Source organism: Capsicum annuum, chromosome 12, assembly GCF_002878395.1.
Source record: "Capsicum annuum cultivar UCD-10X-F1 chromosome 12, UCD10Xv1.1, whole genome shotgun sequence".
Classification (NCBI taxonomy): Eukaryota; Viridiplantae; Streptophyta; class Magnoliopsida; order Solanales; family Solanaceae; genus Capsicum; species Capsicum annuum.
Genome location: NC_061122.1, coordinates 228,219,771 through 228,234,273, shown reverse-complemented (window position 1 = coordinate 228,234,273; position 14,503 = coordinate 228,219,771). Strand labels below are relative to the sequence as shown.

Below are 14,503 nucleotides of genomic sequence, written 5' to 3'. Positions count from 1 at the left end.
TTTTTTTTTTAAAAAAGGTATTCGAGTCGGGCCGGTTAATCGGCGGGCCTGGATCGGGCTTGGTTCGGGCGGGGTTAGCTGGACCCATTTTAAAAAAATAACCGGCTCGGGACCTAGAACCCTAAAGCCCTAGGGCTTACTAGGCCGGGTCAAATCGGGCCGGGTTAGTTACAAGGGCCGGGTCAGGCCGGTCCACTTGACACCCTTAACCTTGACTAGACGTTAGATTTGGCTAATTATTGATTAATGGTAAGTTGCTATTTCATGATTAATGATTATGTGAAGAATCGGTTAGATTGATGACTAGAGATCATGCAATGACTAGTAAACTAGCGGTAAAATAATGAGTCTTGGCTAGTAAATAATAAGCAAATAGAATATAATGATAAAATAGTTATCTTTCCGATATTATGATTATGGTTATGAGTATATCGGCTTGCGTCTTTACACCTATTAAATGCCTATATTTATGTGTTGATAGTTACGGTAATATATTGATACCCGACAAGAACGGAGGATATTGTGATGACATATTAATATCTGGCAAGATCGGAGGATATTATGATAATATTGATACCTGGTTGAGTCTAGAGAATACTATTGAGATGATATTGATACCTAGTTTGAACTCGGAGAATACTATTGAGATGATATTCATACCCGGCAAGGCGGAAAAATATTGTGATAATATTGATATCCAGTTCGAGTCCGGAGGATACTATTGAGATGATATTGATTCCCGAAAAGGCCGGAGATTGATTACAATAATGATGGTCCTGATGAGGACAGTTATTGTGAGTTGTGATATTGATGGTATACTTTGCATTCATTTCTTTATACGCATCGCCTATCACCAGCATGCACCTATATTTATCAGCCGGTATGGGATAATTGCATAGATACGGGTGAAGGATATGTCTTGTGTTGTTGTATGTTGATTGAACTTTTCGAGCCTGGGGCGGTGGGGGTACGCATAGGCTTGTCTAGGTATTTGGTTGTCTGGAGTAGTCAGTTAGTAACACTGTTATTGATATTGTTATTATCATTGTTATGATCATTATTATGGCTAGCTATGACAAATTGGTCATTGATCCGGTCGCGGAATTTGGGGTATGTCTTTGGCCCCTCCTATCTCATGATTTCATTATTACGCATGAGTATTTCATGTCTATCCATGTGGATTAGAATCTCCGAGTATGATAGTGTGTAAATCATGATAGTATTATAATGAGGTCTTAAAATGAGAACATGATGATCTAGGTTATGTTTGAGATGACCTCCTATTTTTATGTATTATATATATATATAGCTATATGAAGCCATGGTACTATCAGATACCACTTCCGTCATTGTTCATATTGTATAGTCGTTCCTTCGCATTGTATATTACAATATATATTTCTTTCGATCTTTATTTGTATATTGACCTGAGATATACGGTATAGCATTGGCATATATTGAATGTAGTTGGAATAAGATAGTTCACCTTGATACTTTCTTAGTCTTATTATGTTAGACTCTTGGACATGAACATGATAGTTGTCCCTTGTTATTCTCATTGACTTATTACATGATTTATGGACTCTTGGTTGTAGTTCCCATTCTATTTATATGTTGTATATATCTACTTTATCTTTAGAGCTCAGTTGGTAGTTGCTTACTGAGTATCATTCGTTTGGTACTCATACTACACCTCTGCATCCTGCAGATTATAGTACGGGTTATTGCCGTTGATGTGTGCATCGTGCGAAGTAGCCCTAATTCAGAGACTTAGAGTGAGGTCATGACGTTCAGAGTATTACTTATTTCTCTCCTATGTATTAGACTAGCCTCTAAGTTGTATTCAGAGGTAAGTTGAATCAATGTATTTCTCTTTGATATATCACTTTTGTACTCTTATTATGTTTAGAAGCTCCTGTACTGATACCACCAGGTTTTGGGATTCGTCTATGTATTGATCTTTATTTCATATATTCTGCATTCTTTTCCTTATGTTATTGAGTAGTCCGTTACTAGTCATTCCGAACTACAAGTTGGCTTGTCTACTGGTTGGTTATGGTAGGCGCCATCATGACTTGAAAAGTTGGATCGTGACACTGATATACAACGTAAGTGAGAGCATTTCATAAAAAAATATGTCAACGTAAAATATTTGAAAATACATGGGCATAATCAATAGGCTTCAAAACATATGTATGAATCTTAACTCGACTCTTAGTCTTAATTCTGAGCTAGGTGGTACATCCTATATATCTGCAATCCCACAGGCTATATGAAATCCGCCCTTGACTTGGCGGCCAAGCCCCCAACCCAAGTTTGCAGCAAGGGTTGGAGTATCTACATCCAATATGCCAAAGGGCACAAGACCAACGTATAATCCCTATCTTGGGCATAATAAAATCCTTATCGGCAAAATATAGTTTTGGGCAATGAGTTATCTGAACTCGTGCCTTCTTCGGGTAACCGCCTAACTCACTTAAAGCCCGTTTTAATATTTTTAAGATATGCATCTTTTTGAACTCAAAATCTGAAAATCTAAATAAATTCTATATTCTAATATGTTTTGAATCTATTATGGCGTTCATCTGTTTGGTATCGTATACCAAGACTTGCAAGTCATATCTATACATAATCCATATCATGATATACTTTAGAATTTCAATCCAATCAAATCATTTGACCACCAAAACATTTAGACAATGCAAGAGAGTTTTTATTTCAAAACATGTGGAAACCTTGGCAAAGATTATATCTTTTCAATACTTTAACACATGATGGTCAATATTTGTATGACAATCCATGCACTTCTTTCAATTATCACATTGAATATTTATAAACAAGAAAATATCCTCTCTTCAATTCATAAGCAATGTCAAGTCCATAACAATAGTAAAACGTTTATCTAATGCTTCTAAACATGAAATTGAATAACCCATAACATGTGAAATCAAGAGGTATCATAACAAGGGAGAGAGTTTCATTATTCATGTTCTCAATAAAACTTTGCAAAACTAAAAACGCATGTATAAATATGGTTATAGTTCAATTCTATTAAAAGGATTCAAGACAAACGTTTACTTTCATCAAAACAAGTTCATAATACATGCTATTCGAAACAATGTCAAAAATCATCTTTGTAAACATGATTATATATCTTTAAACTTGATAAAAATCATAAAACTTATGCCTAAGGAGTTTAGGATAGTCCCATGTACCTTAAGTTTCTTAGTTTGAAGAATGAAACTCTAATCCTGCTATTTTCATGCGATTCTTGAACTTGAGAGGATTGAATTCTTGTTTTTGGGGAAAGAGGAAGGGTTTGCTTGAGAGTATAATTGATGCGAATGGGAAATATTTGCCCTAATTGACGATATAATCCGTCAATTTACGAATTAGAATGAGAGGAAAAGATCACATTACCCTTATAGCAATTAAATTCACGATTGGAACATTGATGAAGGTCATCACTACGTGGTGAAGGTCTCACCGCTAGTCCACCGCGACGCACCGCTATCGCGGTGAGGTTCTGGAACCAAAAACCAAGCACGACCCAATCCCCCTCCGAAAAATTGAAAATTTCCCCAAGACATACCCCTTACACCCCTGAACATGATTTAACTCAAAAATATGCATCTCGGGGTTGGAAAGACTCATTTAAATATTTTCGAAGTTAAGAGGCTTAAAATATGACTAAGTCCCTAACACTTAGAAAAATTTCCTGGCCTTAAACTCCCTATGCATGCAACTAAGAGCTGAATCAAGCCAAGAATAATAAGGAGTGTTATATTATGCCCCCTTGGGATCATTCGTCCCCGAATGATGACTTGGGATACAACAAGTACGATTTCAAGCGCAATAAGGAAAGGGAAAGTAGTAAAAGATTTGTACCTTCCATGTCATCATCCATGATTTTAAAAAGAGTCGGGTATCTCGTACGCATGTCATCCTCCAATTTTTAAGTAACTTCTTTGGCTTTATGATTCTTCCCCAACACCTTAACTGAAACTATCTCCTTACTTTTTAACTTTCGAACTTGGTGATCTAAAATAGAAATGTGTTCTTCTTCATATGACAATGAGTCTTTTACATTGATCTCGTCCATAGGCAACACAAGAGAATGATCTCCAATACATTTCTTCAACATGGACACATGAAACACAGGATGTACCGAAGCCGGACTTGCGAGCAAATTTAACTCATAAGCAACTCCCGATCCTTCTCAAAATCTGATATAGTCCTATATAACGAGGACTGAGCTTCCCTTTCTTTTCGAATTGCATAAGTCCCTTCATAGGGGAGACTTTTAGAAATATCCAATCGTCAACATCAAACTCCAACTCTCTTTTTCTAACATCAGCATAAGACTTTTGGCGACTTTAAGTTGTCTTAAGTCGCTTTTTAATGACTTTTACTTTCTCCATCGCCTGATGAACAAGGTTAGGCCCGAACAACTGAGTTTCACCCACTTCATACCACCCAATCGGTGACGTACATCTTCTCCCAAAAATATCTTCAAACGGAGCCATTTGGATGCTAGAGTGGTAGCTATTGTTATATGCAAATTCTATCAACGGCAAGTGATCCACCTAACTACCTTTAAAGTCTATTATGGAAGCTCTCAACATATTTTCTAAGGTCTGAATGATACGTTCTGCTTGCCCATATCTCTGAGAGTGGAAGACGGTACTAAGATTTACCTGGGTAACTAAAACCCTCTGTAAAGACCGCCAAAACTACGAAGAGAATTGTGTACCTCGTTCGGATATAATAGACACAGGAGCCCCATGTAAATGAACTATCTCTCGAATATATAACTTAGTATAGTCATCCCCAGAGTAATTCATTCATACGGGAAGAAAATGAGCGGACTTGGTCATCCTATCAATAATCACCCAAATAGAGTCATGTTGGTTTCGGGTTTTTGGAAGTCCTGTAATAAAGTACATGTTGATCGTCCCCTATTTCCACACAGGTAAAGCTATCTCTTGGGAAGTACTATCTGGTCTCAAATGTTCTACCTTAACTTGATGACATTTCAAACACTTAGACACAAAGTTAGCAACATCTCTTTTCATCTTATTCCACAAGTAAATCGCCTTAAGATTATGACACATTTTAGTAGAGACGGGATGAACCACATACCTGGATGTGTGAGCGTCATCAAGAATTCCTTCTCGTAAACCGTCCATATTTGGCACACATAGCCTACCTTGATACCTCAAAATCCCATCACCCCCAATTTTGAAAGCCATTACCTTCTGTTGACCAACATTTTCCTTAATCTGCATCAAGATGGGGTCCTCGACTTGCTTTTCCTTAACTTCTGCACAAAGGGAGGATTTAGCTATCTCGAGAACAAATATCCCTCCATCTTCGAAATCTAGGAGTCGAACTCCCAAATTTGCAAGACGGTGAATATCTTTTACCGTATTCCTCCTTCCTTTCTCCACGTGAGAAAGACTGTCCATTGACAATCTGCTAAGGGTTGGCCTTGCCCAGATGATACTGCAGGCTCATATCATAATCCTTCAACAATTTCAGCCACCGCCTCTGTCTGAGGTTTACTTTTATCAAAACAAGTTCATAATACATGCTATTTGAACCAATGTCAAAAACCCTCTTTGTAAACATGATTACATATCTTTTAACTTGATAAAAACCATAAAACATATGCTCAAGGAGTTTAGGATAGTCCCACATACCTTAAGTTTCTTAGTTTGAAGAATGAAACCCCAATCTTGCTATTTTCTTACGATTCTTGAACTTGAGAGGATTGAATTCTTTTTTTTAGGGGAAGATGGAAGGGTTTGCTTGAAAGTATAATTGATGAGAATGGGAAATATTTTCCCTAACGATATAATCCGTCAATTTACGAATTGGAATAAGAGGAAAAGACCATATTGCCCTTCTGACAATTAAATTTGCGACTAGAACGCCGATGACAAGGTCACACGGTGTGGTGAGGGTTTCACCGCTATTCCACCGTAACGCACCACTATCGCGGTGAGGTTCTAAACTGAAAACCAAACACGACCTAATCCTCATCCGAAAAATTCAAAATTTCCCCGAGACATGCCCCTTGTCACACTCCTTTTCACTCCGAAAAGATTCATTTTAAGTTTGAAAGGGTTTTTATTATTAAAGTGACAAAATGAAGATAATTTGTTTCGAAAAGGACCTTTGACATTCAAAACTCAGAGTCGCCACTTGGCATAATCTGGTGTGCTAAGTCACCATTGAAAAATTCTTTTCAAAACCATTTGACTCTTTAAACTGGTTTGCGACAGAGATTCCGGCTAAGGAATTCTGTTGACCGAGGGGAAGGTGTTAGGCACCCCTCGATCCCGTGGTTCGACCACGGTCGCTTAGTGGAGCGTATCAGCTAATTTTGACACTACGAATGTACAAACCACACAAAACACATAGAACAATCAATCAAACAAAAAAATAAAAAAATGAACCAAAAGTACAATATCCCGTCCAATTTATACAGTCCGAAATAGAAAAATGCAAAAATAAATCCTATCTAACCTACACTAATACTAACTACGCTCCCGTGCTTTACCCGAAACCTCGGGCCTTCCTCACGAACGTCTTCCGCCAATATAGTACGTCGGGGTATTCCCCGGTGAATAAATACATTGTGTCTTGGGGCATTCCCCGGCTAAATAAATACATTTGAATTAAACACGATAAACTAGAAACCAAACATTCACACAAACATTAAACATTCAAAACATTTAATAAACACATCACTCCTAAGTTTTGCCTACCCAAACCGATATTTGCCTATCCATTTCAACTTATCATAATTCTATCACATTCCAACAATATTCATGCTCATTACGAATTAAACAAAACAACAATAAACCAAAGTTAATCTAAATTCAACTTTTTATTAATTTCTCATTCCATTCCCAAACAACCAATTTCAATTCTCAAACGAGATACCATTTCACAAACCATAATCAAGCAAACCAACCACGAGTCAAAATAAACATGCATTCATCACCAACAAGGACCAAATAACATACAATATTCAATCCAACACCAAATATAATAAATAATGAAATAAAAAGAGAAAGAGAGTAGAATTGGACCTCAATTTGAAGCTTTCAAACTCAATATAATTCGAATAAAGAGAGTCCGCACTCGAAAACCTCGAGCCAAACCTTAACACCAATAATCCAACTCGACAATGAGAAATAATGACCCGTTCACCGTCACTGTTCACCGACACTGTTCACGCAGTTACTGTCCACTTCATTACTGTTCACGCTGTTACTGTTCACTCCGTTACTGTTCACGCTATTACTATTCACCGGCACTGTTTACGCCGGATTCTCATTGTCTCCAGACCCTTTTTCTCTCTCAATTTTTTTCTCGCGCGATTCTCTCTTTCTCTCCCTCGTTTTTTTATTCTTGTGAGGAAGATGATTTTGGTAATTGTTGTTATTGTGGAAAAGATGATGATGAAAGAATCAGCCTCCCCCTTTTCCCCTTTTAGAATTTTCCTTTTATATTTTTTATTTGGTTTTTCTTTTTCTTTATTTATTATCCTATGTGGAAGCATATAATTGGTGGCTTGTGGGAATAAGTGTGTGACATGTGGAAAGATGAGGGTGGCGTGTGGAAAAATGAGTAGGGCGTGTGCCTTTTGTATGTATCCAATGAAAAATGGAAAGTGAGGTGTTGAGGTGGCATAGTGAGGTGACAAAGATGCTATGTATTTAATTATTTTCAATTCTTTTTTTGGGGGAGAAATTATCAATTAAACAAAAGTATGGTAAGGTGAATAAAATAAAAATAAAAATAAAAAATAAAAAAATTAAATTAAAAAAATGAATAAAAATGATTAAAATATTTTCGGAAAAGGACAAAATTACGTGTCTACACCCCTTACTCCCCTGGACATGAATTAACTCAAAAATCTACGTCTCGGAGTCGGTATTAGACCAATTTAAAAATCCTCGAAGTTAAGAGGCTTAAAATATGACTAAGTTCCCAACACTTAGAAAAATTTTCAGGCCTTAAACTCCCTATGCATGCAACTAAGAGCTGAATTAAGCCAAGAATAATACGGGGTGTTAGAATCTCGAATATATTAAGCTGTTTAGTTAACTTAATTGGGACAATCACATAAATTTAATTAGTGACGTGGACGTCTAGTAAGATGACACGTGGCAAAATTGTTTTTGAAAAACCACCGTTAACAAGTAATGAAATGGATGAACACGTTTTGTAATGACAATGGCATAAACAAGATAAACTTTTAGCGGATGACATCAATGAGCCATTTCTGATAGTTCGATAACATATTTGAGCCTTTTTCTGTTATTTTAATTGATGATGTGGACCTCTAGTAAGATGACATGTGACAAAGTTGTTTTTAAAAAATCACCGTTAACAAGACTTGTTTTGTAACGGCAATGACATAAACGAGCCAAACTTTTAACGGATGACATAAATGAGCCATTTATAATAGTTCGATGGTATATTTGAGTCTTTTCCCATAGTGGTGCCATTTTGGATTGTTAAAAATCTAGTGTGTCATAACTAACAAAATGTTTAGCGGAGATGACTTCCTGAATTTTCACCTTGTTGGCGAAAGTTCGATCCCCATTTTTTGAACAACAAAAAAAGAAATGCTTCATCTTACTGAAGCCGGAATAATAAAAATTTATCAATTCTTTCAAGAGTATTGATCAAAAGTTGCTCAATGGAATATCACAGAAAAGAAGTTGAATTTTTGTTTAATAATAGGGTAGAGGCTGCGCAAACACAAGAATCAAGATGCCCAGCCCACTGCCACAAATTATGACGTAGGCTCAACCACGGGGCTTACCTTACGTGGACGCCCCTTAGAAGTGCAATGAAGGTCATCAGCCTAGGCCATGGGCTATCTTGATAGCCCATTGACCCCATCCAGGTACTTCTATTATCTTATTCTTCGATTTTAGTATTACTTGATTGTTGTATTATTATTTCGTTTCTACGGTTCTCTTCATTCATTGTTGTTCGAATCATTTCTTCTCCGCTTTATTTGCTTTGCATTTGTTTTTATATATGCTTTACTCTCAAAAGATCGAGATAAGGCTGCCTACACACTATCCTATCCAGACCCCACTTGTGGGATTACATTGTGTATGTTGTTGTTGTTGTTATATTAGACTTGTAATGGACAAGGCCAATCTTTAACATAAGACATTGTACCTCAACACAAATACCAAAAAGCAAAACTATAGCAAAAGATCAAAATGGACAATCCACCAGCCAAGTTCAAGATCACAACACCATCCCTATTCTTCTCTAACATAAGACTTTAAGGGCTCATTTGGTACAATTAATCCCGGGATTAATTTTAGAACAAGCTTATCACATGTTTGGTTGGGATAAGATGCATGAGATAACTCGTCCCGTGATTAGTTATCCCTGGATTGTACTGTTATTTTTATCTCACCTTGAGTGTGGGAGTGGGATAATAATCCCGGATAACTTGTTTCCCAACCAAACGACCCTTAATTCTTCTAAGAAATCCAAAGTCATTGTAAGTATCAAAAACAAGGTGTGAATAGATATTATTCATAAAGATTGTCGAAATCTTCAGACGATCTTATTTGCAAAACATAAGAAATCAAATTAAAGTATTTCGCTCTCTTTGCTCATTTTGTCTTTTTGGTCTCATTTAAATATAAGGGAAAATGCTCTATTACCACCTTGAACTATACGTGAAAACGCTGAGACACACCCGAACTTTAGGAGGGTCCTATTACCCTCCTGAATTAATTAAAATCGTATTTTTGACAACCTTAGTGCCTACGTGGTACACACGTGTGTCTACGTGGACCCTTCAGTGTGTTGTACCACGTATGTTCCACGTAGGTATTAAGGTTGTAAAAAATATGGTTTTAATTAGTCCAGGGGTAATAGGACCCTCCTAAAGTTCGAGTGTGTCTCAGCCTTTTCGCGTATAGTTCAAGGTGAAACAGAGCGTTTTCTCTGGATATAATAAGTACAGGGAAAACCGAGGAAACGGCGAATTAGTCACATCCATACATTATTCGATAGGTACAACCAATTCATTTTAACTGAAAAATGATTGTTTTCAACAATAATTTAAGATGTGTTGAGTTCATACAAAACGAGCTAATTTTCTTGACAATAGTTATGACTTCATCCCAAGTTCTACGGTGAAACATGGACATAATACATTCAGAAACATCACTGCGAGTTTTCTTTTTGTTTCTTGGCATGAAGTTTTTTCAGCTCATCCACAAATGCTTGCATATTTTTGTCAGACGAGCCGCTCTTGGCCATTGCCTGCTTAGCTATCTTCTTCCACTTGCACGCATTTTCTTTCATCTCAGCAACCTTTGATTCTTTGCTAGTGGCTTCACGCAAGCAATTTTCAATCTCCTCACTTGTAACTGTCCTATTCGCAAGCGCACCTCTGCTTAATCTGATCCCCATTTTGAACACATCGATTAAATACTTTGCGTTCGTGACTTGATCGCCCCATTGAGGGAAAGCCACGATGGGAACGCCAGTGGAAATGGCCTCCATTGACGAATTCCAGCCGCAATGTGTGAGAAAAAAGGCGACAGAAGGGTGAGATAAAACTTGTTCTTGTGGACACCATTTCACTATTTTTCCCTTGCCACCAACTTTCTCAAGAAATCCATCAGGTAACACAACAGGCTGAAATGCAGAATATTCAGGGGGCGGCTTCATGACCCACAAGAAAGATACCTCCGAATTTAATAACCCCAACGCGATCTCATCTACTTGTTTTTGCTCAGGAACGGCAATACTACCAAATGAAATGTAAACAACTGAAGATGGAGGTTTTGAGTCGAGCCACTCGATGCAATCCTCCTCTATTTTCATGCAATCCCCGCTGACATGAATGTCCGTGGGGCTAGCAATTTCAGGTTCATTGAATAATAGGGGACCAATAGTTCTAATGGGGCAAAATTTCGACATATGCACTACCACTTCATCTTCAAGTTCTTGGAATGAGTCCATCAGTATGCAAAACGGTTTTGACAAGTTGTGGAATTGAGCCAACATGGCCCGTTTCAAAGATTGGACGGGACTCGATGGGTGTAGGTACGTAGGCAGTTCATCATATTTCAAAACAGGCATTCTAGGTAGGATGATGTCTTTTTCAGGTTCAGATTCACTTGGAAAGGGCACTAGGTTGAAATGATAATGATAATAAATTGAAAAGCTGGCACAAGATTGAACCCAAAGCAACACGTTAGGTATTCCAAGACTCTCAGCAATTTCACTTACCCATGGAATGAATGGATTGTTGATTACACAGGAAACAGGACGACCTTCGTCTTCTTGATTCTTCAGTAGTTTAGGCAAGTTCCTTCGCCCGGCTTGCTCAAGCATTTCCATCCTCAAGTCAAAATCAAAAATTTTGGATTGATCAGAATCGTCTGCAGATCCATCCTCAAAGAATTCAAATCTGATCATACCGTCTCCATACGGAGTTGGTTGATCAGTTATCGAATTCTCATCAACAGCTTTCATCTCTTTTCCAACTCTTTCGGGTGCACAGAAGGTGACCAGCATGCCCTTGCTAGCAAGGCGCTTCGCTAGTCTAAGAAGAGGGTTAACATTTCCTTGACCCGAAAATGCAACAAGAAAGACGTGGACAAGACTACTTTTGGTGTTTTGTGATGCAGAAGCCATTTTTAGTCTAAAGAAAAAAAAGGTTTAAGGACTTGATATGAAGATCAATCATCTCTTAATAGTTTAACATGATCCATGAATTTTGTGTTGTCCTTTAATATTTTTTTAAGAAAGTCCTCAACCACTGCTGATTGTGAACAGTTGATTGCTACCGATTTCTACTTCAACAATTTTCTGAGTACATGTGTTTAGAATACTGGTTGTTACAACTACCCTTTCTTTCCTAGTCTTAGAAGAGGTTTAACAATGCTTTGACCCACCGATGTGTTGGGTTCAAAACTAAGAAGGTGTGATGCAGTAGCTATTAGTTTGCAAACCATAAATGCATAATTCAGATGACAAAAAAAATTATAATAATAAATATATTATTTGACATGATTGACCAGTAGGCCTACAAATTAAAATTTATTGGGAGAAAATCTTCCGTTAAATAAGACTCTTTTAACAACTACATTGTGGATGTTATTGTGTTGTGGTACGAGAAAAGGGGGTTTTCTATTTATAGGCGTCCAAAACCTTTCCTCCAAGAAAGAGGTTAGCCAAATATGGAAGAGTTTTGTATTTTTCTTTTAGAAAAAGTAAAAGTAATTATGGTATTAATTTTGTTTTCCTTAAATAGAAAATTAATACTCAAATTTCATAAGAAAATCAGGACAAAAACTTGAACAAAATCTAACAAGAAAGACATGGACAAGACTACTGTTGGTGCTTGTGATGCAGAAGCCATTTTTAGTCAAAAATGATGTCTTAGTAGGTATGAAGATCAATTCTCTCTTAATATAACTTCTTTTAGCAAACTAGCAATAGTAAAGGGTCAAAAAGACACCTAAAATATACCAGCCATATGAGCTTTATATTTGTTTCGGGTAGAAAGCTCATACACCTAATAGTTCATGTATGAAACTCGAAAAAAGGGGACATTTTCGATTTGTTTTTGACCATTAACTATAGTTTAAATATTGACTCTTTAGTTTCATTTTACATGATGGTGTTTCAACAGACAAGGGAATTTCAAATAATAGTTTCAGTAACATAAAGAGTAATAAAGTCATTAATTAGTATATGGATCTTGAATATTATCAGAAAACAAGATCCATAAATTTTGGATTGTCCCTTGATATTTTTTTTAGAAAGTCAACTCTGCTTAGCTCAATAAATTTCTGAATCAAATGAAAAAAAATTGCAGAAGTGAAAGACTAGTAATCTGGTGAGGAAGGTGTGAGTGCAATCTGGCCCCATAAAGGTAGAGACATTATTTCATTTTCTACTACTGGCGAATCTTAGTTCACTATCTGACAAATAGTGATTTTCTAAGATAAAATACATAGAGCTAAGCAAAGTTGACTTTCGGAAGAAAAATAACAAGGGAAAAATGCAAAATTCATGGATCTTGTTTCCTCAGAATATTCAAGATCCAAATTGCCAGTAGTGACATTATTACGCTTCATGTAAGCAAAACTGTTATTTCAAATTCTTGTCTATTGAAACACCGTCATGTAAAATGAAAAGAAAGAAATACTATTTAAACTATTGCAAGTTTTCAACTTGAACATATGTTATAGAGATCGGAGGATTGATTTCAATACCTACTGAAACATCATTTGACTAAAAATGTCTTCTGCATCACAAAACACCAAAAGTAGTCTTGGCCATGTCTTTCTTGTCACATTTACGGGTCAAGGCATTGTTAACCCGCTTCTTAGACTAGCGAAGACCCTTGCTAGCAAGGGTATGATGGTCACCTTCTCTGCACCCGAACAAGGCTGGCAAAGAGATGAAAGTTGTCGATGAGGATTTTATCACCGATCAACTACCTTCTTATAGCCACAAGAGTTATATGAAATGCTTAAGATTAAAAGTTTCAAAAAATTTATAACCACATAAATATTATGGCATACTTATGACCACAAAAATCAGACTAATCTCCATCTAATTTCATAATTCTGCCAATTTTCCATCTGCGAGAAACATATCTTGTGTGTTACATTAAATAGAGGGGCAAAAAGCACAGCAAGGGACATTCACTAGCTACTCCTTCAGAAAGGAAAGTAGATAGTAGAGTATAAATTATTTCAGAAAGAATATTAGTGGACAGCATAAACATAAGATATTCCTGATTGGTTGAAACAACAAAAAACCAGGACTTGGAAGGCATTAAATGCATTACAAGGATCTTTGATGAAACATACTACTTGGACGGGATCAATGGGCGATCAAGAAGAGTCATGGCCTAGGTTGGTGACTTCCATTGCACTTTAGAGGGGCACCTCCCTAAGGTCAGCCCAAGTGGTTGAGCCTACGTTCTAATTGTGGGGGCTTGCATTTGTGCGGTCCCTGTCCAATTCTTAGTCAATTTTCTATGTTCTCAAAATTTTCAATATGAGACATTTCATCAGCAGCTTGTCTGCATGTAATTAACCAAGCATTATCAAATTGAACTTAATATTGAGTTTGTTCACTAATTCTTCCAATTGTATGTCCTTAAGAGTTAAAGACAAACCTGCCCAGAAAGTTATTTGTTAGAGGAAAAGATTAAGGAGCTGTGAACTCAAACTCGAGGAACAAATCCGAACAAATAACTTTACATTTCCACTTGAACTCCAAGAACACTATGTTAGAATGGACTTTAGAATCCTTGCAAATCTCTAGGTTCCCACTAGACTCCTTAGGAATAATTTGAAGCAAGTATAGACCTTCCTTCACTTCACCAAAAGCTTGAGGCCTCTTTATTAAAGGGCCCTGCAAGACACAACTATTAGAAGTGAAAGATAGAGTATAATTGTATTAGACATTAAATCTA

General features: G+C 36.8%; 1 protein-coding gene, 1 non-coding gene and 1 pseudogene across 2 annotated transcripts; 1 reads left to right on the top strand and 2 right to left on the bottom strand.

Annotated features, from left to right (window-relative positions):
- Window positions 1-8,767: 8,767 nt before the first annotated feature.
- Window positions 8,768-8,937, bottom strand: LOC124889985 (annotated as a pseudogene).
- Window positions 8,938-10,013: 1,076 nt separating this feature from the next.
- On the bottom strand, window positions 10,014-12,314 carry LOC107853170 (gallate 1-beta-glucosyltransferase 84A24). The gene has a single exon (XM_047401272.1). The coding sequence runs from the start codon at window positions 11,701-11,703 to the stop codon at window positions 10,222-10,224; it is 1,482 nt and encodes a 493-aa protein (XP_047257228.1). The 5' UTR covers window positions 11,704-12,314; the 3' UTR covers window positions 10,014-10,221.
- A 1,574-nt stretch (window positions 12,315-13,888) lies between these two features.
- LOC124889983 lies at window positions 13,889-14,041 on the top strand. Its single transcript, XR_007048894.1, has one exon. It is a non-coding gene; the product is annotated as a U1 spliceosomal RNA (small nuclear RNA).
- The last annotated feature ends 462 nt before the right edge of the window (window positions 14,042-14,503 follow it).

Bases quoted from the DNA above. Each gene is read 5' to 3' on its own strand.
- LOC107853170 (XM_047401272.1), bottom strand. From the start codon at position 11,703: ATGGCTTCTGCATCACAAAACACCAAAAGTAGTCTTGTCCACGTCTTT.